This window comes from Mesocricetus auratus, unplaced genomic scaffold (genome assembly GCF_017639785.1).
Source record: "Mesocricetus auratus isolate SY011 unplaced genomic scaffold, BCM_Maur_2.0 Super-Scaffold_100007, whole genome shotgun sequence".
Taxonomy (NCBI): Eukaryota; Metazoa; Chordata; class Mammalia; order Rodentia; family Cricetidae; genus Mesocricetus; species Mesocricetus auratus.
In genome coordinates, this window is record NW_024429191.1 from 22,085,061 (window position 1) to 22,111,330 (window position 26,270).

At 35.6% G+C, this 26,270-nt stretch overlaps 1 protein-coding gene across 2 annotated transcripts in view; it reads right to left on the reverse strand.

Annotated features, from left to right (window-relative positions):
• Positions 1 to 24,374, reverse strand: part of Gabra1 (gamma-aminobutyric acid type A receptor subunit alpha1) — a 56,649-nt gene extending 32,275 nt beyond the window's left edge. The window contains exons 1-4 of one of the 2 annotated variants that reach the window (XM_005071937.4): positions 23,787 to 24,374; positions 21,374 to 21,462; positions 17,694 to 17,803; positions 4,121 to 4,188 (exon numbers count right to left, since the gene is read on the reverse strand). In XM_005071937.4, coding sequence (XP_005071994.1) covers positions 4,121 to 4,188; positions 17,694 to 17,803; positions 21,374 to 21,462; positions 23,787 to 24,335 — 816 coding nt within the window. In that variant the 5' untranslated portion in view covers positions 24,336 to 24,374. Of the gene's footprint in view, positions 1 to 4,120; positions 4,189 to 17,693; positions 17,804 to 21,373; positions 21,463 to 23,654 lie in introns of both variants that reach the window. The other variant, XM_013114796.3, reaches the window with a different exon arrangement.
• Between the last annotated feature and the right edge of the window lie 1,896 nt (positions 24,375 to 26,270).

Below are 26,270 nucleotides of genomic sequence, written 5' to 3' on the forward strand. Positions count from 1 at the left end.
ATTCCATGTCACCACAAATAGAAACACTGTGCCCCATTTTTTCTGAACCTTTCGATGTGGTAGACTTGGTAGCAGTAGGCAACTTCCAGGATGTCCTTTTACAACAAGATTTAGCCTCCATGACCAAAATTTGTTTGATCAAGAAAGGCCATTTGAGCCAATAGGAGTCATGTTTCTCTTTTCATGAAGCTAAACAAGGTTTAGGGAAGATCTGTAGCATTAGTGACTATGGGGATAAAGTCAGTTCCTATTACTTGTCTTCCAATTGTATCAATGCAATTTTTTAAACCAGAATTCTTTATAGTTTGCGATCAAAAAATGGAGGTGACTTTGGAAAACTTGCAGGATGGGAACTTGAAGAAGATGTAAAGCAGTCATTACCAAGACAAAAACAAAAGTATAATACAAAAGATAGGACCCAGTAGAAAAGACTGAATAAATGCGAAGATTTTTCTGAACGATTTATTCATTTCAGAAATACAGCTCCCACCTCACAAGAGAAAATTCTTCTCAAGTTTCTCTGCCCAATAGGAGAATATGAGCCCTTTTCTCAAGATCTGGGAGAAAGCGTCATACTGAGTAATAAATAAATACCATATTGATGTGATCCGGTTCATGCCATCTATTGACATCTGTGTGTGCCTTGACTTAATACATTTAAGCACCACAGAAAACAAGGCTGTGTGACTGCACAGCATGGATATTTCTGTCAGAGTCTAGTGCCCTGGGAATGTACTGTTTGATGGCCAATTAATGGTTTTTAAAATGAGCTTAAGTTGACCTCATTTTGCTTTTTATTCTAGATGAAGTTGGATGCCTTGGGAGCTAAGTAGTCTTCAGGGATGGACTGCTCAAGTTTCAACTGGTACCCTTTGCTAGTGGGTCACTTTCCTTTCCTGACAGTATGCAGATAAGAATATTATTGAGCTGAAAGTTTGAAATGAGGAATAGATAGAATAACATTTAAAATGTACTAGAACCTGGAAAATGCCAAGTAACAACAAGTTCAAATACGGTCATTATTAACTAGATATTTTATTAGTTCCTGCTTAAAAACTGGACAAAGCTTTTGCTGTTTTCAAAAAGTAACATGATAATTCTGTCTTTGAATTTTGACTTTCTCTAAATTAAACTCCTTTTTATACTTAATCTCTAATAATACAAATTAAATAATCTTCTATAGCAAAAGATCTGGTATAAGTTCCAGGACCCACTTTAAAAATCAGTTGTGAAACCTAATTTTTTATTTCAGAAAACACCTTGAATGCTATTTCAGAAATTATAGGCAATGAGAAAGATCGGTTTCTGCTCACCCTCTGTTTTTAATTTCTAATTTTTTAAATCTGAAATTTGTATGTGAAATGCAATTTTGACTCCTATCGGAATACTGTCAAGTAAACATAATCCTACTGTGTACCTTTATTCTAAGCCAAAAGCACAACTTTATTGGTCCTTTTAATTTCTGTTAGGCTAAGTCACTAACTCCAAAACCTAGTCAAGGCTGTCAACATGCACCAGGGATGGAGGAGGACCTTATAAATTCCAACCCCTAGCTGAGAAGCTATTGGCAACTAGTGACTGCTGGGGGAAGGAAAAATCTGTTTTCATTTAGAATGTGATCCCTGTTTGGCTGCCCATGCTCTACTGGATGGCCCTACAACATAAATATTGGCAGTACACATAGGACTCAGTGGATTCAAAATAAGAGAACATGGAGTTAGAAAGGAAGACTCCCTTGGTGAATGTGCTAGTAGTTAAAGGGGAGAGACAAGAACAGGGTCAGATTTGATCAAAGCTCATTGTATATATGCATGAAATTCTTAAAAGAATGAATACACATATAGTTTAAAATAAAAAACAATTAAAGCTTACAAAATATTGTAAGGGAATTTATTTATTGTTTACATTTGGCTTCCTTTGGGCCTGTCCCTTAGCACCATGAGGCACTCTGCCAGATGGAAGAGACAAAAGCAGACTTATTGCATAAAAGTAAATATAAAAACAATGTATTCTAATCGCATGTCTTTTACTCCATTGTCTTTCCTATCAAAATATTCAGAACTCAAGGAGGAGGGTTTACATTGGCCCACATAAATTGATTTTTTTAAAAGGAACTGAGCTTCTAGTTCTGCCATCAAGCAACCAGTAATTCATTACTCCTTTTAAACTATCAATGCACTGACACTGTGACATCTGTAAGACATATTTTTCTTTGCAACTTTTGTCATCATTTTAAGAAAATCAGACATTAATTTGCAAAATAGCTTCACCAAAGCAATACTATGCATGCAGCAAAAAAAACAGTGTTGAATTTTTTCTTTTATTATAGAAATAATCTTATTTTACATATCAATCTCCATTCCCTGGTCCTCCCATCCCCCCATGCCCCCCAGGAATTTGGTTGAAACACAAATAGGAAGAGTTAATTTTGTATTGTGTCAATGATAAATGTCAAGTTTTTCTTTCTCTATGTGGTACCCTGTGGAAATATAGGATTTAGATGAGTGTAGCAATGAGAAAATGTTCTTGAAAGGAAGGTGTGTGTGTGTGTGTGTGTGTGTGTGTGTGTGTGATTTAAGTCATGCATAATTTTACATGAATGGATTCCTATAGTAACACAGACATCTTAGAGATTTTGAGCCTTTGGTTTTTAAATTTTTGATCTGAATACTTAATATCATGTTTTATATGCATGTGATTTTATATTGACTTTGGACGGCAGACTGTGGGTGGTTGAGAGACTTTAACTCAGCCATAGTTACTCCTAGACCCAGACTTGAGAAAACACAGACTGTATCTATTTATAATAATCAGTACAATGACAATATGCATGTAGTTAACCCTGTGAATGAGTGAGAGGGAATGCCAAGATTAATTATGTATCATATGAAATCCAGAATGGACAATTTGAGTTTTCTTTTAAAACAGGAAAAATCAGTAAAATTTATTTAAGTTCTCACTGAGCTACTAAGCAATTTGTATTAAGTACTAATAAAGGACAACTAAAACTAATAACATATTTTTGAAATAGACATAGTGTTATGTTTTCATGACCTCTTAGTAATGGTTTGGTTATATTGATAGAATTCCTGAAATTTCAAAGATGTTTCTCAGAAAAAGGAAGGACAGACACACACAGTTCTAATTTTGGAAACAATTTGATGTGCATTTTGCAACAAAGAACTCTCTGTCCTGTATTTTTCCCTTTCAAGTATTCTTTTCTTCTAATTAAGGTCAAGTATTCTTTCAACTTCTATACTCATTTTCCATATATACCCAAAAAGGATTCAGGCATGGTAGTACATATGGCTGCTTTCTCTGGAATAGCACTGCTTATCTGAAAGCTTGACATCACTGAATCACCATGGTCTCACAAGTGAAGTGAAAGGTATTAGGCATGGTGAGTACTATGGACAGAAGCTAAGTAGAGCAGTCATTTAAGGAGTGAAAAGGGGAACATTGTAGTGGTTAGTTGACAAACACAGAAACTGTGTGTGTGTGTGTGTTATGTTACAAAATATATATTATCAGTATATGTATTTGCCATAATATACACAAAGGCACAAAAATATAACCAACCAAGGCTTTTCAAATAGTTCCTCAAATAGTATATACTTTTCTTTTAAAGCATACAATTTAAAAGTTCTAGAAATGGCAATACAAGAAATGTCAGGTAAGTTTCACTCGTGATACAACAATGCATCTGCCTAGACAAGAACAGAAGTACAACACCAGTAATCTTGCTAATATGAAAGGTTAATCCACCAAAAGACAAAGAATTACAGGCAACGAAAGAAGGTTAAGAGGGAGAGAATTAGTCTTCCTTTGGAATGAGTTCCCTAATTGGTTATCCAATACCAAGTGATCAGCCCTGAAATTACACACACACACACACACACACAAGGAACACTAAATTCACCGAGCACTGTATGTACATTATTGGGCATATATATCAATAACAATCAAAGAAAAGGATACCAGGATTTCACATACAAACTTGAAGGGAGAGGGTACTTAAAAGGGAGTGGAGGGAAGAAAGGGAAGGGGAAATGATGCAATTATGCTTTAATTTTGAAAACCTAGACAAATCTCCCCCCAAATCAAAGATAGTGTCACTTACCATGTCATGGTCTGAAACAGGTCCAAAACTGGTGACAAAGATGTCAGTCTTCACTTCGGTTACACGCTCTGATGAAGCAGGAAATTGTGCCAGTGAGTGTTTATCAACAGTCCTTAATAGAGCTCACTATCACATACTCACACCCAAATAGGGAATTTATTGGCTTTGATTAGCCATTTCTAAAACTTGTCCACTGTGTAGTTCTCATAATTGACTGCTCACACATGAAATTTCACAGCTAATATTTTCAATAGAAAAAAATCCAAAATATGCCACCTTGGGAGACTGATTTTCAGGAGATCTCAGCGGCTTCTTAATGAGTTTTTGAAGAACAGACACACCTGTCTAAGTGATACTGAACCACTTCACATCGTAAAAAGAAATATGTTAGCATAGCAGTATGCCTGAAGTTTAAATATTTTCACGTAGTTAGACAGACCTCTCAAGTACATTGTCTACCCTTGGGAGGTAGGGAGGAGAGCTTAGCAGGCTTTATGGACTCTTTAAAGTCTCAGTGTATGCTTTACGAATGATTGCTTTCTGTTACTAAATCATAACTGAGTTATCCAAATTACTCCCTGGGAAAAACATGACAGCTGACGGAGGCATTCTTTTAGTTTTGATGAGGAGAAGAACATATTGCGGCATTGAAAAAGTTAATTTAGCATGTTGTCTTCATGCTGAATCTAATTTTAATTATAGTGGCCTCTGATGGCCTATAAATAAACCAATAAACTATAGTTATTGCAGGTTTGTGACAACACAGATCTTTTCGAAGAAATAGTTGCAAACCAAGAAACAGGAAAACATTGCTAGCCGAAAAGAAATCATTTGTTGAAGAAAGAGAATGGGAAAGAGGGCTATATAATTTTCAGATGCTTTCTGGAAAATGAGAGTCCAGTCTCACTAGTACTCGTATCATATCTGCTTCCATTTCTCTCTCTACTGTAGGACATTGAAAACATCACCCTATTTCTGCAACAGTAAAATCTTTTGAGGATCAAGAGCTAGCCTGTCTCCTTAAGCTAATCATTTGTGGGTACTCAAGATGTCAGAATAAATTCATTACAAGGAAGTTAACCAACAAAAACAAGAAGAGGAGTAAATAGTGTCTGAGACAACCATTTCACTTTTTCTTGTTTGAGCAAAATATTTCCTTTATGTTAAAACAACCTAACAAAATTCTTCATCTGGGACTTACCTCTGGTTTACCCTCTTTAAGCAGCTTTAATATTTTATAGCTTGTAACAAAACAAACAAAAAAAACAAGCATAGAGTTGTGTTTAGGTCTCAATTCTAACCTCAGCTTTATCGGGTTATAGTTGAAGACAAGCAGGTACTCAGCAACGTGCCTCAGCTATATAACCCATTCTCCTCTTATATCCTTGGCTCTGCATCTTCCAGCATCCACCCTCAAATGTACCTCTGTCTCTGTCACAGACTTTTTCCCCCATATATTTTTCACTATATTTATTTTTCTGATTTAAAACACCTCATTGTTTTATATGTTAACTAAAAATTATATCATGGATTTCAGTACAATATTTTCATGTGTGTGTATTCTGTTCATCCTAAGATTCCTTCAGTTAGTCACATTTTATTACAATGCTGTGACCAATTTTAATGAGCAATAACAAGAGTAAAATCAATGCCACATATTTATAAAAGCTATAGCTTATCATATTATATGGTGCCTCTTTTAATTATTTTTTTTTAATTTTTATTTTTAAATTTAAAGTTAAATTAGAAACAAGGTTGCTTCACATGTCAATCTCAGGTCCCTCTCCCTTTCCCTCCCCTACTCCCATGCCATCCCTCCAACCCTCTCATTTCCCCCAGGGAGGGTGAGGCCCTCCATGGGGGTGTCCATAGTCTGTCATTTCATCCAGGGCAGGGCCTAGACCCTCCCCCAAGAGTCCAGGCTGAGAGTGCATCTCTCATTGTTAGATGGGCACCCAAAGTCCATTTGTATGCCAGGGATAAATACTGATTTCTTTTAATTCTTATTTTCTGTATCTAACACAGATTTTATTTGATAGAATGAAATAGACATATCTTATCACGAAAAGGTACAAAAATAAAGATAGTAGATATTGCAGCCTTAGGAAAATTTACACTTTAAATTATTTCCCACAAAGTATGTCTCTTATTGAATATATTTTTATTATTTATAAATTACTTGTGTACTGTTAAATCCTACTGAAGTTGCGCAACAGGAATTAGTAACTAAATTTGTTTTCTAATAATTCCTCATCATATGATCTGATATTCCTGTTGTATATACGTTTTTCATAAACTGAGTTGACTTAATATCATTTCCAAGGTTCAAGTTTTATTGTATGGTGACTATTAAACATGTGATCTATAGTAAGCATCTTATGCAACCTAGTGGCATGCAGTGCCAAAGTTATGTCTGTTCTGACATTTTACTTTTCATTCTTGAGATGTATGTTGGTTTAGGGAATGGTGACTAATCTTGGTATCCATTTGTCAACCTGGGACATTTTCTTGCAAATATATGTCACCACTGTATGTTCCTTGTGTATGAAGAAAATAAACTCCGATTATGAAAATTCCACAAGGTAGCTAGTTTAAGGAAACTGGACTAGCATTTTTTTAAATATCAACCAATTTGTATCATCATTTATGATGAAGTGGGCTGAAGAAGTTAGATGAAAACTTATAGAATACAGGTACCATTTTCTCTCTGCTGTTTTAAGATTCATGGGTAATAGATGACCAGCTACTTAATCAACAATTTTGAGGCTCTAAAGTCTATTTATTTAGTTAGTTATTAATTTTATTTAAAATCATTTGTTTTCATTTTTACATACCAACTCCAATTGCCTTCCCTCCCCTTCTCCCACCTCTCTCACCTCCCTCTATTCCACTGCCCATCCACTCCTTAGAGGGATTAGGGCCTCCCATGGGGAGTCAACAAAGTCTGTCATACCAAGTCAAGGCAGGACCAAGTCCTTCCCTCTTGTATCAAGTCTGACCAAGCTGACTGAGTGGAAGCTAAAGGACTCTAGACTGCAGAACCTGCTAGGCCCTCTGGATGAGAGTGACAGTTTGCGAGTGGGGGGTCTGACAGTGGGGCCAAGATTTATCCTGGGTGAATGAATGGACTTTTTGGAGTAAAATACCTATGATGGGGTACTTTGCTCAGCCTAAAATCTTATTTATAAAGACTATCATGCCAAATGAGTAAAACATCAAACATAGTTAAGTTTAGGTAATTTATTGTCATGCATAATTGTATCTGGGCCATGTGAAGCTTAGATGAAAATGGAAAGGGATTTATGTGAATGACTATAACTACATTTTAATTTTAACAATTTATAACTACATTTAAAAATTTTATCATCTTTTATCCATGCTAGGCCTGCGACTTATTTATCACATCAGTTCATAACCTTCAGATACTTCACTTTACTATTTAACAGCCACTTGCCTCTGAGATTTGCCAGCAGTCACTTTAGCCATATTCCAAAAGAAGAAATCTGACCTCATGTCCCTGTATCATAAGAATCTGAAATGACTTCCTCACTATATTTTTAATCATCTAGTTGTCCTTCTGGATCTGACTGTTAAGTCTCTGATGTTTTGTTTTAGCATCTAAATGGAGAAGAGAGAAAGGTGGGCAGAGATTGAGGGTATATGGATAAAGAGAAAAGAAGAGGAGGGGAAGAGAATTGAGTGGGGAAGAGAATCGACGGGAAAGGAAGGGAAGAGGAGGAGAGTTGAGGGGAAGGGAAGAAGGGAAAAGGGGGAGGGATGGGAGGGAAAGGAAGAGAAAAAAAGAGAAAGGGAAGGGACAGAGCTTGCAAACCTGAAGCATGCCTCTGAGGAAATGCAGAAACGAGTAACTACTGTATGGGAAGCATGAGAGATGTCATAGGAGAGGGAAAAAGCACAATACGTGAAACAGCCTGCCACTCAGTTGTTGAGTATTATAGAGCAATTGCAACAGACAAATGAAGATTTTCTCAGCTTTATTCCTTCTAAGTGACTCTAAGACATTGTATTTCAAGTAAATATAGTCAGCCTTATCGACTTTGTTTTCCAAAGATCTTTGGGAATACTCATAATCATGTAACATTTTTCATGCCGAGTGTGAGGCCAAAAGATGATGTTTTGTAGTAAAATCTACGGTGAACAAGTTTAGAAATCTCAAAAAGATATGAAGAGTTGGCTTTCCTTACACCATATTTCTTTCAGCCCAGCATGAATTCAAAACAGACATGTCACAGATAGTGAGAATGCTTTAAGAGCTCTGTCTTCATAAACCCAAGCACAGAGTCTCAAGAGAAAGCATGTCTGCAAATGAATCTCAGAAAAACTCAGTGGCATGGTTACCTATGAGAAGTGACTTGACATTAAGGCCTCTTTAGGCTAAGGATCAAGGGTAAATGAAAAAATCCTTATCTCTTGGTGCTCTAGTTGAGATCTTGAAACATGGCTAAAGAACCTTATTTTGCTCATGTAATTGGAAATTTTATTCCTCCCAGATCCTTCTCCTCAATGAGATTCCCAAGTAACATCTATTTGCCATCTCCCTGTCATCTATCTACCTATCACCTATCTATCTATCTATCTAACATTTATTTATCATCTATCATCTACCTATTACCTACTTATTGTCTATCATCTATTATTTATCTGTCATCTAGTATCTATATAAATTAAGAAAAATTAATATTAAATCATATGTGCTAATTCCAGAATTTACTGATTTAATAACACACTAACATTTTATTAAGCATACTTTGATGATGCCAGACATTTTTCTAGAGATCACATGACAAAAAGTCAAGACACTTTATGTTTCAATACCTTATTCTTGAGAGCAATCATCAGGAATCAGGAGCCTTAAAAGAAACTTAAATAAAAATACTTATAGCCTAGCAAAAGTCAAATATACCCAAGTCCCTTATTTAATGAGGGAATTGGCTGAAAAATATGAAATCAGTTAAAATAACTTGAATGGAAGAACTGTTCAAATATTTAAATATTCAAATAATTTTCCCAAAGGTGTTTGCTTCACAGTAGGCTTGGAACAGACATTGTAACTGAAACTCAATGGATTTTTTAAGGGTAAATGTCTCCATATATTTATGACTCAGGGAAAAATATATTATATATTCATATAAAATAGGATCACAATGATGATTTTTCTACAGTTTTGGAGAGCATAATAACAAAACAAAGTAATACATTTATATTTTAAAATTAGTCTTTAAAAAAATCCACCTTTCTGTACTGTGTTTAAACATACACAAATAGTGCATCATCTTATAAGTGCCATACAAGAAGTCTCTTTGACCTAGACTTCCTTCAATATTGAGACCATATTGAAATACTAGAGGCTCTGAAGTGATATTTCAAACTTATGATATAAGATATAAGATAGGTATAAAAGAGAAAAACAGTATAGTAAAGTAAGTAAACTGTGCATCAGACTGAATTTAAGTGCCCAGATCTTAACTCTGATTTTCTTCTAGTAAAAGCTGCGTGATTTCAGGTGCCATGCTTGCATCTTTCTAAATCCATTTTTTCATGTTACGATTAAAGAAATAATAAATGAGTCATCATTGAAATGATTTTTAAAATAAGATTGTAGGGCCAAAGAAGCATTTGCTGTGTGTGTGAATTTTGTTTATTTCTCATTTTCAATGTGCTGGCTAAACACAATTCTTTATAACAGTAGTAAAACTGTGAGCTAAAACAAGTAACATTTCTGTTCTATAGCACATCTCTTAGATTTATAAATGAAAACATATTTAACCAAGATTAGATAGATAGATAGATGATACTAGATAGAAAAGAAGGCAGGTAGATGATATAGGGGACAGAAGAAAAAGGTTGGCATGTCTAGAGCCTGCTAATGCTGATGATCACAGGATGAGATTACACTTTGAAGTAAGTGGGACTGCAGTGAAGGCCCCTGTGGATGGCAGAGAGCTGCTGTGCTTTCTCCTTTCTTCTAATGCTACAGAAAGTCTTGGGGTACAGAAGTAACATTATGTTATTTGGACCTCCAGAAAATAACTGACACTGTGTGAATAGTGGAGTATAAAAGGGACTATAATAAAAAGAAAAGGGAGATGGGAGAGTTGTAGGCAACATGTTAGCAATACCGATCAGAACAGCTTGTTTAATGGGGCATTAGCCACATGTTCCATGAAAATTCTGTCAATTGAACAATTCAGAAAAATTCATTGGGAAAGTTTTTATGCACTCTTAATTTATGAAATCCTATATTGAGACCAAATGGGCTAACATTAGTTAGCTTCATAAAATAAATCCAAAACTCGTAGTTTAAAATGGTCCTGTTTAAGAACTGGAAATACCCTGGGTTCCCACATAAACACCATCATTAGACTGGGCCATGTCCCAGATCAAACTGCCTGAAGCAACACTGATCTCGCATTCCTGATATCCTCCTAATACCATCGGAAAGAAATGGAAGCTCTTCCCTGGTTAATTTGTAAATCATCCTAACTTGTTTGTGTTTATCTACTAAATCCAGATATAAGGTAAAGAGATACCCTTTAAGATTTCTAAAAGGTCCCTGACCACTTAATGAGTTAGGGTTCAGAGACCTCAAATGATACAAGCATCCATGTAGGGGGGTATCGATTAATTTTACTGTAGAAAATGATGAACATCTTATTTCCATGGAAAATTTTCATCCTTTGATGGTCTTAGGAGTGGTGTCTTCTGGGAGAGTATTCACTTAAAGAGGAGGATGTGCATGATAGTCTTGAAAAAATGAGGTTCTTTTTATATGTATACATTCATATAAAGCTTTGAGGCATGATACCCCATGTAGTATTTAAGATATCTGATAACAGCATAACAATATTGGGTAATATTCTACCACATAGCAACTAGCTCTCTATTAATATTTCCAAAAGATAGTCTCTGTAATTCTTAACTCTGAGGTTCTTGTCTCTGGAAAATTATAAAAATTTTCATTTAGAGAATTCACATTCTACCACAAAATAAAATCATCTAAACAAAATATTTTAGAGACCTCCCATGGGACTGGAATAAAGATGGGAAACGGAAAGGTAAGGAAGATATTAGTTATAGTGTACAAGAAATTACCCATTTCCATTTTCCATTACCGGCCATTGTAACCTGAGTATCGTCTCAGTGCTTTCCTCTTATCTGAGGAAATTCTTGTAATTAATTAATCACATAGATGTTAGACATACAACAAGAAAGACTAGAATAGAATGTTTATAAATGTGCTAGAACAATCCTTAGTGTATCATGGTGATTCATTACATAAGCTGGATTGATGAACCAACTGGAGATTTCAGCCAGTAAAGATTCAGAGGGGTTCTCTGTGTATTGAACCATGTCATTTGGCTTTTGGTAGCTGTCTTTCTCTTGAAATACAACTATGTCATAGACTATCTAGATTTACTATTTCTGTGCAAGGGCGTTGCATTTGCAAATATTTGAACATCTGTTCCACAACTCCATAAAATTAAAATAAATTTGAAGTGAGGATTTCTAAGTGTAGAAATTTTAAATACTCTGTTCAAGATCATTTTCTTGTAAAATAAATAAAACATCAATGAGAAAGGATTAAATAAGCAGAGCCTTTTGCTTGTATTTTGTGATTTTTTTCAGTACATATTTTTTCATCTAACACTATTACATTGTGAAAGAAATATAAGCTGTTTGAAAGTCCTCCAAACATAAATACAAAGCCAGTATTTCAACATTATATATGAATATAATATTTTCTCTGATCTCAATACCACTTGGGATGCCAAATAATCAAAAAAGGTTTTTGAATACCATCTATCTTATGAGTTAGCAAATTAAATTTGATTTTTTAAAAATAATGTTTAAAATAGTCATTCTGATGCCATGGAGCTTCACATTGGATTCTACGTCTTCACTATCAAATCTATTTTATGCATTTATCCACCACCCAAAATAAAAAATCTGTGACAGAATTAAAACTTGAAAAACAATCTGCTTTAGGAGTTCCTTTACAACTCATGTCCATCACCTAAAAGAACAGAAATTCATTGACCTGCATAGACTTTGGGCCTGGTTAACTTGGGGTGGGGATGTTTATTTTTTGCAAGTCTTCTTATTAAATATTAAAGTTCATGAATTAATTTTAATTCAAAATAAAATTAAATTTTAAAAGAATTAAACTATAATCCTTCCTCATCTCTGGTGACTTAAACTTTTAACTATTGCACAAAATATACAACTTACTCATATTTGCTTTACTTTAATTTTCCACTTTTCTCATATTTGAAAGTAAAAACACAAGTAAATTCCCTAAGAAATCAATATCATTCTTTCAATGACAAAGAACTTCAGGCCAGTTGGCTCTTTCAAGCTGAGTCCTCTTGTAATAGTTGGGTTAAAAATTAGCTCAAAATGTTTGGAGGATTTGACCCCTACTCAAGATTGGGAAAGTTATTTTGTTTTAGCTTCTTTATTTATTTTTACAGGGTCTCTTGTAACACAGCTGACAAGAACTTATTTTGAAACAGATGATGACTTTGAACTCCTGATTCTCCTGGCTCTTGCTATCACACGCTGGGATTAGGAAAATTCTAATGATAGAGATAATGGGTACTGTTTTAGTTAAGGTTTCTACTACTGAGATAGACAAGACTAAACAAAGCTTGGGGGAAAGGGTTTATTTCAGCATACATTTTCACACCATATTTTATCACTGGGTGGAAATGTCAAAGCCAGAACTACCTTTAGGACAACCTGGAGGAAGAAGCTGATGCAGAAGTCATGGAGGAGTGCTTCTTACTGGCTTGCTTCCTCATATGTTGATTTGCCTACTTTCTTACAACATGAAGGACTACCTGCCCATGCTAGTACCACCTGAGTGATCTGGGCCCTTCCACATCAATCTTCAATTAAGAAAATATACCACAGTCAGGCCATAAGCCAAACTAGATGTCATTTTTTCAATTGACTTGGTTCCAAATGACTCTATATTGTATCAAGTTGACATAAAAGTAGCCAGTGCATATACCTAGATGCCAAGAATCTTTCTTAAATATGTTATTTCTAAAATATCTTGAGTACCTAAGCTTGGCAATGTCTCAAAGAGTTCCTTAAATACCTATTTATTTTTATTTAGCAAAAAAAGCAAAAGCAAAACAAAAAATTTGGATCAACAATACTTATAACACAAAGAAAAATGATCAACTAAATATGGTTAGTTATAGAAGGGATAGGATTGATATGAATCTATAAACTTTACTTTCCAACTCGCCCAGCTCGGCTCATAACACTAGAAATATTCCCTCCCTCATATCTCTTTCCTTGACTTTCCTTATCTGTGTAATTTAATGATGAAATCTTTCGGGAGCCATCCATCATTTCATGCATTATTTGTTACAATTAAATTTAAAAATAAATTTAGAGATTGTTAGCAGTATTTCCAGGAAATACCAGAAACAAAAAGAAGACATTATGAGCCCTCTAGTTGTGACTTCACCAGTATTTTATCTCTTGTTCTCCATTCCATTTGTTTTCTAGTTACACATGGATTTACTCAAACTTATTTTGGAAAGAGTGAAATGAAGAAACCTGCATAGTATATTCACTATATGCCAGTCTGGTTCATTGTGGGACTGAAGCACACCATAAAATTAAACAGGTCTCTCTCTATAAAGGGACAAAAAGAATGGATGTGGTCAGAGGATATTCTCTGTTCTTAGAACCTCTGAAAACTTACTTCAGAATTATGCATTTGGTGTCTGCCTGTGGATTGTTTTTCACAATTTCTGGATTTTGAAAAAAGCCTATGTAAAGGCAAATAAATCAAGTTTCTTCCAAGTCTATACAGTCGTTTAGTTTGGAGGAAAGCAGATAACATCCAGCCATCCTTAATCCATTTTAACACATGGGGAAAGTTTTAGAAAATGAATTTGAGACCTTTCAGTTTGATCCTGTTTACAGGCACACATAAAAAGCTCTTTGTCTCTGCACTTTGCCCATTCCCTCCTCTGCTTTGGAACTGTCTCTGGTCCTCTCAGTCACAATGACACTTCTTGATACACTTCAGTTCCATTCCCCATTTCCTGGCCTCAGTTTTGTTTTCTTTCTTCTTGAACTTACTTTTCCTTATCTTTCCATTCTGTCTGATTTTCACCTTTATTTCCCAAACTATGCCATTCTTTTGACTTGAACTTGGGTTAGTCAAACACACTTTGATTACTTGGTTGTAAGAAGATTCTCTTGTTTTCTTGCAATAAAAGCAAGAGATCATAAATGATTAGGAATTCAGTAATTATTAATACTCTATACATTTTCTCACTATTTATAATTTTAATTCAAATTTCTTGCAATTACTTTTTATTTGATATGTGAACTTCACTCGCTCATTAGTTTTTGTTCTTTTTATAGTCAATTCCTAGTATTATACATGTTCTAATCTGTTTTAGTTCACCCATTTTTAACAACAACATTAACAAAAAACCACAATCCCCATCAGAAGATTCCTCTTCGTGTGATAGTTCTATTTACTCTTTTTCTGGTTGACTCTTGGTGCTAAGAGAAGCAGGGACTAGCCTTTTACAGTAGTATTATGATGTCTGCAAGCTGATTTCCAACATTTCAATCAAATAAGTCATGAATTTCTTTCCTAGCTACATCCAGGTGTACACTCCCAAATAATAAAGCTGAAGATGTCATGATGGCTTATATATTTAAAAGTTGCTTGCACAACCTTAGGTTTCATTATTATATCTCTATTTTCTGAACACATTCAAAACAAGCATCCCTATCTTTTCCACAGTGTTTTATCACGGTGAAGAAACAGCAGGGCCCCTTTCCAGGAAAAAGCCATCTCAAATATAACCATAAAAAATTACTGGGAAGCTTTTGCCATGTTTTCATGTAAGATAAAGTTTCTGCTTCCTTTCTATAGTCTTTTCTTCTGAAAGTATATGAGTTATGTAAAATAATAATAATATGTGGAAATTCTATTTTGCTACAGGTATTTGCTAGTAATGATGCCATGCTTTAAATTATTTGATATCTGTAGCAAATATGAGATTAAATATTTTATTCAAAATATACACAATAAGGTAGTCAATATTAAAGTTTTAAAAAAAATCTCAAATCCTGCACATTTGGTTTCATTACATTCCAAGCCAAAATTTAAAATGGATACAAAAGAAAGTTTTCAACTATGTTTTCCTTTGTTTTTATAATCATCATATTCTTTAAGTCAGCATTTCATGAGTGAGAAATATAAAAATACATTCTTTCCTAGAGATTAAAAGGTTTTCATTTTTTGAAAAATGTATTTTTTAAATAATGAGTTTCTATTATCTTACAAGAGTATAGCTGATCTTTGTGGTATTAACCATTATTTCTGTTCCCTAACCCACAAGTCTATTTTTTTTATTATTTTCAGAGATTAAGTAATTCCAGACTAAAAGTAGTAATATTCCAATAAACTAATGTAGTTATTTGTTTAAGAAAAGCTTGCAATGTCATAGCTCTGAAATATGAACTTTGAATGTATACTTTAGGCTTTCTGTTCATTTCCAATACATGGCTCTCTGTGATTTAGGTGTATGTACAATATATTCCTGAAGGAGTTAGAATATACAATTCAATGAAAATTAGCAGTCATGCCTTGCTACATAGACTGTAATAATAGTACCATCACAAATGATCATTAAAGGAAACGTAAACGTCTGTGTGTTTATATAAAATTCTCTAGCAAATGGAAAGGCACATGCACATCTTTTATAGGACATTAATATATAAACACTAAAATGCATAAAAATGATCAAATATGATTTTCTGTACTTTTGCTTTGAGGTTCATTCTACTGTTATTCTAAAGGTTGATCTGAGACAGGATAGACATTAAGTAAAGGAATATACATCAGCATTTTCAGAATCCTTCCTTTTTATAAATTGTATCAATAACCCAGTGGTTACATCCTTTTGGACATTCTATTAAAGTTGTATGTAAAGACAGAAAATTTCTTAGAGTCAATACAGATGCTTAAACATTCAGTTACATTATATTTCTGCATTATGAACAGATCTATGCTGTCCATTTTATAATACTCCATTTCAAATATAAGGTTTTACTTTTCTTGACAGAGAGGCTTCCTATACTGCCTAGGCTGCTTTTGAAGCAGTAGACCTAATTTGCTTACCCTCCTTCCTCAGACTTCTTAGTATCTAAGTCTACTATATACATTACATTCAGCAACTTTAGAATATTATGTCCTGCCGAAGAACTTAAAAAAAAAAACAAGGTGGAGGCTAAATCTGAAGAAACCACGTCCAGAAATTATGTTTAAACTTGAAAGAGGGTGTACCTGGTGAGACCATACATATATGAAGTTATGACTCTGGTGGGGTGTTTTCCTCTGAACCTATCTGGGGATAATATTTGCAGCTTTGAAATAGACCCATGATTTCCTTTCATGGGATTTTAATATGTAAATCATATATATTTTAAGAGACTTTGGGTCTGGGAACATAGCTCAGGAGTACAGCATGACTAGTGTAAGCAAAATCTTTCATTCCAGTCCCACCTCTGAACAACGAATAAAGAATGAATAGTTCTAAATCCATCTTAACTATGTTGTTTGAAAACCAGTGTTTGAGTTCTTAAGTCTAGCTTCCTTTAATTGTTCTGTCTCATTTAATAAGAAGTGGTTTTTCATACTGTGAGTTAAATATTACTATTGGTTTCTGTGGCTTTGTAAAGGTTACAATTCTGCTGTAACTTGAAATCATAGAGTCATATGTTGAATTCCTATGAGACTTTCAATGGCATTTCTTTCCTCGCTTTACTTGTTTTGCTTTAAGATCAATATTTTTATGTGACTTTATTAACCTTTACTCAATCACAATGAGGTGGTGCATTTTTCAAAGACTATTCAAATAAACTTGGAAGTCCTGGTACTATGAACTATGATATATATAGTGTTAAATGCATAATATTGAACATTATTTTCTCCCTAAGCAGAAATTCCTTAGTCAATTAATCAATTAACTAGTTTTACAAGAATCATAAACTTCACTAAAGACAATCAGAGAATACCTTCAAAGGCACAGATTAAAAACAAAGCATTACCATCTATTCTATTTACCTTTTATCATGAGATGGGGTAATGTAACACAAAGCTATAACGTGATATACAATCTTCTAAAGTAAATATTTCCAGCACAGAATCAGAGATAGAATTCAGTGTAAGCAGGGCAATGCTGGTCAAGTTGATAAACCTTATACTAAATGGGAGAACATTATCTTTCTTTTTACATAACCAAGTTATTAGACAGAAAAACCGTTGTGCTTGTCAAGAATATGTATCTCTTTTGTGTCATTATGAGAATTTTGTGTCCGTCTTTCAATATATAGATATGTATGCACACAGAAATATCTTAGTAAATTGAATTAGCATTGAGCGATCTATTAATATATGATCAATTATCAATAAGTATACTAACATTTTAATTTATTGTTTGAAAAGAAAGTAAAGATTTAACAATACTAAAATTTCTCAAGAGGAAAATGTGGAAGCATAACTCACCTCCCAATCCTGGTCTCAAGCGATTATCATAGCCATCCAGGAGTCGATCCAAAATCCTCGTAAAGACAGTGGTATTGTCTTTAAGTTCATCTTGGGAGGGCTGTCCATAGCTGAGTAAAGAATTAAAAAAATAGCACAAAATTATAAATTCCACAAAACCTCTTACCATTCAAACCTTTTCTCAGATTTTCTTACTGTCTTTGCTGTTGTGAGTTTGAGAGTAATTATTACTAGTGTCGTTTTCTCACTTGTGGCCTCACTGAAGACAGGCTTTTAATTTTAGTATACAAAATGAGTTCTAAGTCTACATTTTGAATTCTCAAGAGGTAGAGAGTCTTAGAAAACACAGATCTTCCCTGAGCAAGCAAGAATATTAACAAATATTATTATAAAAATCATCTTGGAACCTCCTATTCACAATATTTTTGTTCAGTCACATACATACATCTATACTTGGGTTATAAAACTAATTTAAAGGTTCACTTTAAAAGTGAATATGCAAATTTTCACCAATCAAGATTTCTTCTCTTATTTCATTTCTATGTATTTGTGCTTTAGATTTTTGGATGTCTTTTTAAGACATTTAGGAAAGGAAGGCATATAAGCAATTTATTATATTAATTACATTTTTATCAATGTGAAAATTTTGATCCACCCCCTAAAATGTATGAACAAATTTTGAAATTGTATTTAAACCTTTATGTGGCTGAACTTTGGTTATTTCTGGGATCAGACATAGTAGAACCATTGAAAAAAATCAAGATTAACACTCTAGATGTAAGGTGCAAAAAATCTTGGCATTGTGCTTTAAAATACCACTACTTAAGAACATATGTCAGGCCAGAACTCAGTTTTCTTCACCTACTGCGCTACCACTTTATTTCCAACCTCTGTAAAGGAACACCAATTCTTGTTTCTTTATACTTGAGGATATAGCTTCTATCCCTTAGTACTTTTATTCTGGCTTTCAAGCATATAGGGCTGCACTTTATATAATGTGTGTTTCTTAAACCAATCATTTTATTATCTACGCATATTTAATCTTATTTTATATAACGATTAGGATGACAACTTCAAAATCCTTGGACAGAAGCCATTTCTGTCTTAGAAAGAATATATACTCACTGACTGATTACAGGGCTTGCTCTGACCTTGTGGAAAGAGACAGTGGATGCAGGGTGTAAAAATAAGAAAGGGCAACACATCTACATACTTCACATTTAAATTTTATTATTCTTTTGCTTCACTCATGTGTAGTTATATAGTTAATAAATATACACAAAAGATCTCATTTTAAACCAGAATTCACGTATTTGATAGGAACGCCAAATATAATCTATTACCACGTCAGAAGCAAATTCTGTCGTGCATGTAATTAATTATGCATAAGCAAAGTTTAAAATACCACTTTTATTTTTCTTAATTTTATAAAATTTTATTTAAAACTTGCAAATAAAAACATCACACACCAAATTAACTAGGCTAAATAGAAGGGAATAAGGAAGACCTGGATGCAGATAATGGCCACTTTAAGGATACAAAGATAATTGGTTTTTCTAGTTCTGCAATGGATAAGTCTTAAAATATTCAATACTGAAAGGGTAAAATTCATTGTGACTCTCCACTGCTCCTGCTCTGCATGCCTGTTCTATCTGTACAGAAGTCCACTGAGCTGTGTATACTTTAAATGACTACTTTGCTGATAAAGTTTTAATTCAATAATCATAAGGAAAAGTAATTCAAAAGTTATTAAGTAAAATATGTTTTTGATATTAAATATATGGAATTCATTTCTATGAAATCATTTTTCATTCCCTGAAATTAAACATTAATCTAGCCACGTCGCACAGATTGAGGACCTCCTTTAGCAAAGTTAAACGTCTTGTTGTTTCATTTTGTCTTTTTAAATCGAATTTTTCAGTGAGCTTGTGACTTCCGGCATGTCTCATTGGCAGATGACAGTAGTAAAGCAAAAAGCAAAAGCAGTTTTCTGAAATTGATTATTTATAAAAATTCATTGTCACAAAACCAAATGCCATCCAAAAGGCATCTTCCAAGGACACTGGAAGGTCATCTTGATAAAGATGAGGAAGAAATACGAACACACCTTAGGATTCAGGAAACACTCCATAGAGAAAAACTCTTAGGGAGAAAGAATACATCTAAGAGGGGAAAGATGAGTTAGGATGACATCAGAGGGTGGTTAGACTGCTAATACAACCTCAGAACCACTGGTAACTATTGCCTTTAACTATGCTCCCTGTGTTTCCACAGCTTACGTAAATTCAAGAAGTCTTTCCAGTTTAAGAATCTTGCTTTCAGCAATTGTTAGCATTGGAATGCAAATACCAAAGAGATCAGCCCCCTCTCAAACAAGACCAACCCTGCTATCCCATTTGGGTTGGGAATTTTTCTTTATTGTGATTTTATATTCAGGCTCCTGTTCAATCTGACTTCTCATTCCATATATAAAGTTACAACTGCTACATAAGAACCCTAGGAGAAAGATTAAGATGATTTTGTGGGGGGTATAAATACTAATACCAATATAGAGTGCCCTAATCTGAATGTGCATTTTGAAGAGAAATGTCAGTTACTAAACCTGCTTTTGATTCCATATGAACCACTCTGTAATAAAACACTGTGCACTAACTCCATCTACAGGTCATTATAATAGTAACACTTCATATAATTTTTCAAAAATCAGTCATCGCTTAACTCCTCAAATGAAGAATATCTGACAGTAATGTGTATTTGATTCATTTGATATTTATTTATGTAGCAAAACTAAAAAGTAACACAGTCAAATTTTAGAAGCAATCCTCAGAAATGTCTGCTTTCCAGGTGACTCCATATCTCTAACTTTAACTCATAAAGATTCACTTCCTATTACATTTCAAGCAGTTCAGAATTTTAGGATATATTGGATACCTTATAATGAGGCACAAGAATAGACTACGCAAAAACCACTAAAGCAAATAAAGAACAATATAAACCATTTGATCATTTAGAGCTGCAATTACAATATCTCATATTCTGGATTGGACAATTAGAAAATATTTTTGTTAGTTCAACTTACTGAAATTTATTCATCATAATTATCCCTAGTACTTGATTAGCTCAGTTTAATTTTATCTAGTATTTTAAAATATTCTTTTGGTATAGTTCATCTCTATCGGATTATTAGCCATGGCTTAAAAATACAATTGCACTTATTGGTAGACAGGGCATGCAGGTTATAAATATTTTAAGTTTTCTACTCCCATGCTTTTACAAGTTACTCTATGGTTTTTGCAAATTGCTAGGGATTTTCTTGTTGAAAAATTAATTTACAACTTATAGGGCATGTAGAAATTAATCAGGTAACCTTTTCAGTAAATTAGGAAACTACATGCTTTGTTCAGATACAAATGAAAACTGCAAAGTTCAATTTCAGACTTAAAACTTGAACATGTCCTAGCCTCCCCCAAAGCTTGTTAAGTGTATTATAGTGAACATCCCAATAAGAAAGTTATTTTCATGTTCTATTTTTCTTTAGTCTTAGCTGAAATTTGTATTGCAGTAAAGTTTTCTGAATTCCCTTAGTCATGAATTCATCCGTGGACAATTTTCTTCGCCCTGACAAAATAAATGAAAAATTACAGAAATTGTCATGCAGATTTAAAATAAAGTGGCCCCACCTTCTTGCTGACAGAGTGCTGAGAAGGAGGGTCCAGGCCCAGAGACGGTCAGAGAGACCCGGACTTTTCTTCATCACGGGCTTGTGCAACTGAAAAGTGGAATAAGTAGAGATCAATGTGTCTTGCAAGAAACATCAGGTTTTAACCACTAGGGCTGACTGAGGCAGTTCAGATGAATGCTTTGAAGTCAGGAAATGACCTCACTGGAATATGACACCTCACTGGAAGCAATGGAAACCTGGACCATCCACTCTCCACCTTCCTTACCATCTCGCCATTCAGAAATATACCAGCATTTCAGTTTATCCTGTAAAAGAATACAAGGCGACAATGCTTTCAGATAACACTATTGCTCAACACAAAAGCTGAGTTTTCTAAAATAGCCTTTAAATTTTCATGACTTGCTGACTTATTCCTTTCTGTTGTTGTTTATCATCTGAAAAATTTGACCTTTGTGACTTGGGTCCCTGTGTCAGAACCTGTGTGGAAAGATTTAAGCTTGGTATCTGTATCAGAAGAGTGTGTAGGTAGGTGGGATGCGGTAGGCTAACACCTCCTGTTGATTGAACGTGTCTCTGAATTCTGGATGTACCTTGATTTCAGAAGCAAGTGTATTTACCCCTTTATAAAAACCATTGGAAACACACTGTTGAATGCCAAAGTCGTGCTTCTCCTCTGTGGTTGTTAAATATGCTCACTAATGTTTCTGTGAAGCTAAAGGATATACTTTGTAGTCAGGCCATGTGCTATACTCTCTCTCTCTCTCTCTCTCTCTCTCTCTCTCTCACACACACACACACACACACACACACACACACCCCAATGCACACAAACATGCCCACGCATATCTTGTATGCATTCTGTAATTTCTTCCAGGTTGCTGCTAGAAAATGCTTCATTTCAAACAGATGGAAGCTTAAGTGGTTTGCTTTGCATGAAAAGAAGGGAAAATTTATTCCCACTTAGGTAAAGTATAATCAATCATAATCTAATTGTGGAATTTGGATGTGGTAGGGGGCTACTGCAAGAATAAAGGAGTATAGAATGGAGGGCTTATAGAAATATACCTGTGTATGTTGTATGTATTCTTATAATTCTGTGTGTATACATAATTATTAAGTCAAATTTCAACAGCCTGAGCACTAACTGGTTAAGAAGCAGATATAGTTATTTAAATGCACTGAAATTAATTCCAATCCTAGTATGAAAACTATCACATATATTTGGTTTTACCATTTCCCTGAATCTAAACTCCTTACTAGGCTCAGGGATGAATAGATGGAACCATTATAAAATCTTTTTTTTTTAACGTTGAGAACTCTCTAGTTCCATGTGGTATGCCTTTAAATACATCAACAAAATGTTCTCCACTCTCTCCGGGATCATTCCAATCAGTAAAAACCCTCACAAACAGGCATGTAAGCAAGGAACCAGAATTTGCTTAGAGTGAAATGATGTAAAGATAAGAACTGTGAGCTTCATCATAGCTTTCCCTTCATGACAGATTTTGGCACACAGGAGTAGAATATGACATGACATCTTGGATAAATATCATTAAGTTAAAATATTAGATCCAATGATAATCCACCCTTTCAAAAAATAGCATCTGTTCTGAAGAGGAAAACAACTTCTTTAGCCCTGTTAATTCCTACTGGTTCTAGAAAAGGGAGAAAGTCCTAAAGGGGTGAAGGAAACAGAACCCCAAGCCCAGACACCATAGCTTTTGCACTCCTCTGATATTTGGGGGAAAAACAAACCTGCCATGGCACTTCAGTTGTGGAGGAAGAAAGTTTCTTGCGAATACAAACATAATAGTTGAAAGGGGAGCACGGAGCTCTGTCCTTACCCATTTCCACCTCCATCCTGCCCCCAGCCAGACACATGCTCCACTACCCACCTCCCCTGCCACCCAGATCAAGTAAGTTCAGCCTCTCCTTTCCTGAATGAGAGACCCCTACACCAAAGGGCATTTCAGCAGGGGTCGCTGGAAAGGAGAGAAGAGACCTGTTCAGACAGGGTGAGTGAGTCTTCCCCAGGATGGTACAGGGTGACAGGTTTTCGGTTCTACCCTCTTAACTTCAGCTGATGGCAAACCCCAGCGCCCCTCCCCAACTCACCCCAGCTCCCCTTGGCCAGGAAAAAAAATTCAAAACAACATGTCACCACCCACCCCTCAGGGTACATTCAAATCTGCCTCTGAGAGGAGAGAAGGAAGAGAGAAAATTCTGCTCCTCTATCGCTGCAGTTTTCACCCTGAAAGAAAAACATTCCTTGTTTCTACCTGCTCTCAGCTTCAGCTCCTGTCCTGCTGGCTCCTGCTCTCTTCACCACTAGAACATTTATCTCTGCTTCTCCAGCTACGACAAAGGCGCGTTGCAAGCTCTGGGTTTTCGCGGTCCGAAGTCTCACTTACCTCGGGGCCCCTCCTGGGCACCGGATCGCTCCAGACCGGGGAGAAAAGTGTGGGAGAGAGGATCGCAGTGAGCCGGAGCTGCGCGAGTGTGCGAGCGCGGGCGCGCCGGGTGGAGGGCGTCCTCGCGCCGCGCTCACTCACTCGGTCTGAGCCATCATGGACTCTGCGTGCTCCTGCACTGGAGATTTCATACCCAAATTTGCTTCCCAATATGCAATCTGCGGCTATACAACAAAAGATTTGTCTGTACCAAGACAGTAGTAATACGTCCCAGCGCAAACCGGATGTGAAATAGGCGGTGACTTCATGCCAGAGAGATTTTATTTTAGAAAGGAAGGTGGTACCAGCCACTGGATCTGGACACCAATCCGCCCATTTTTTATATGCAGCGCAATTTAACTTGCACCTCTCTGGCCCTAATCCCCTTCTCTGTTGCTGCCGACTCAAATCTTTCTTCAATGTGCTGCAAGCATTTCTTTTTTGGGGGGAGGTGGTGGTGGGAGTTGGGACTAGGAATGGGGGGAGGGAACGGTAGAAAGGGTTAGACATGGGGGCTACACTTAGGATCTCTTCTCTCTTGCGATTTATGAGAGCACACTATTCTAAAGTGTGCTCATTAAAGCACAACCGATCCTTGTAACTCTGCTACCTCCGATCAAATATTTAACCCCTGCATCCATATGAATGAATGCAAGCTACGAAGCAGAGAGATGCAGGCTTACACGTGTGGGGAGCACTCTGTCCTCTCTACTTGTTCTCTTTTGGACACTCCCACACATTATGTCTAAATCGCTGCATGTTGCAGAGCCAGGAAGAGTGATGGACAGCAGGGAAGAAGCCTGGTCGCCAGGGAATGGGCCCCGAGCTTCAGAGTCCTTCGTACTTTCTCAGGTTCTGAGCGCTTTGCACCCCGCCTTTCATCTGTAGCTTAGAGGACAGCCAGGCAGGCTTTGGAGCCGGGTTTTTAACCTTTGTCTGAATGTATTGCCATGAAGAAACACAGAAGCCCTTAACTCCGGATTTTGCTGGATTTCCTAATGTGGAATATATAACTTCACATACATCATTTTTGGGTTTGAGAGGCATATCTCCATTTCCGGAAGCATGCCTTTGCTGTGAACTCCACCATTCTTGGATCAAAAAAAAAAAATGGGAGGGGGAGGGATGTTTAGAAGTCAGGCAGTTAGGCAAAAAAAAAAAAAAAGTGGAAGCTTTTATTTATTTATTTTTTTTCTTCTCTGCCCTCTTATGTTACCTTCCCTAGGAGTTCTTCACTCACAGATAAACTATACACTCAGGGTGTGTGTGTGTGTGTGTGTGTGTTCGGCATCTTCCTAACTGAATTTTCACAGAATGAACGATGGCTGTGGTTTCTTGCTCAGGTTTTGTGAATGACTATGGCTCAGGTCATGGGTGTTGTCTTCCTGGGGGCGCTGGTAGACAAGACCAGCTCTGCCAGGAGCTGTCTTTCAGCACTTTAAAACCACTGGGAGGAGACGCTGAAAATGAGAGCATACTTCTCGTGGACGAAGTTTTGGTAAAGCCCTCTGGCCATTTTCTTCTGGTGTTCTTCTCGAAGAGGAGAAATTTGAAACAGAGGCTGAGTGTCGTCCAAAAAATATAAAAAGAAAAACTAGCCGGCCCCAAACACCCGTGTTTAGTATTCTACAAGTGTTTTTAGCTTATGCTGCAAGGAAATCAGTTTGTAAGATTAAAACTTAAGCTAGGCAGTTGCAATGATGTGGCCTATTAGGATGGAAGGCCACATTCATATGTAACTTTGTTCTCTTTCTCTTGGGGGGTAGTTTACTAGCCCAATATTTTAAAGATAAACGTTTGGAGGGTAGTTTTGAAGCCTGACTTGAGGTGGCCTTCTTTAAACAGCATACGATGCCAGTGAAGTAGGTAACAAGCATCAGTGCACTCTTAGACACTGACGATCACTACAGTTCCCCGGTGTGACCTGGGCCCATTTATTTATTAATTAACTTACATATTCACTGAGCAGTTTGTAAAGCAAAACTGGCTCTACTAATGTTCTGGAAACCTAATTTAAGAACTGTTAAAGCTCTCTTATCTCTCCACAATATATAATATTCCACAGTTTCAGTGCCTTTTGAAAAATAATAAAGTCATAAAATGTGACATTTTTAAAGTCTTTCCTTTTCCAGGTTAAATTATTTTAGCTCCTTTTACATTTCTCAACAAATTGGAGAACACTTTAGGTCTTATGTCTACCTCATACATCCAAATCTCTATTGATTATAATTTTCAAACATTGTCACTGAAATGTTACCTTTTGACCAAAAGTCTCTTTGAACAATTCCAATTGCATACTGCTTTATGCTCAACAACAACTGTGGGCAATCACACAGCATTTCCACACACTAAAAAGAAATACATACGAATAACTTTAGAGCCGAATGTGAGTGCAGAAAAGGAAATGCCCTTTAAAATAAAAAGCAAAGTAGAATATATCACATC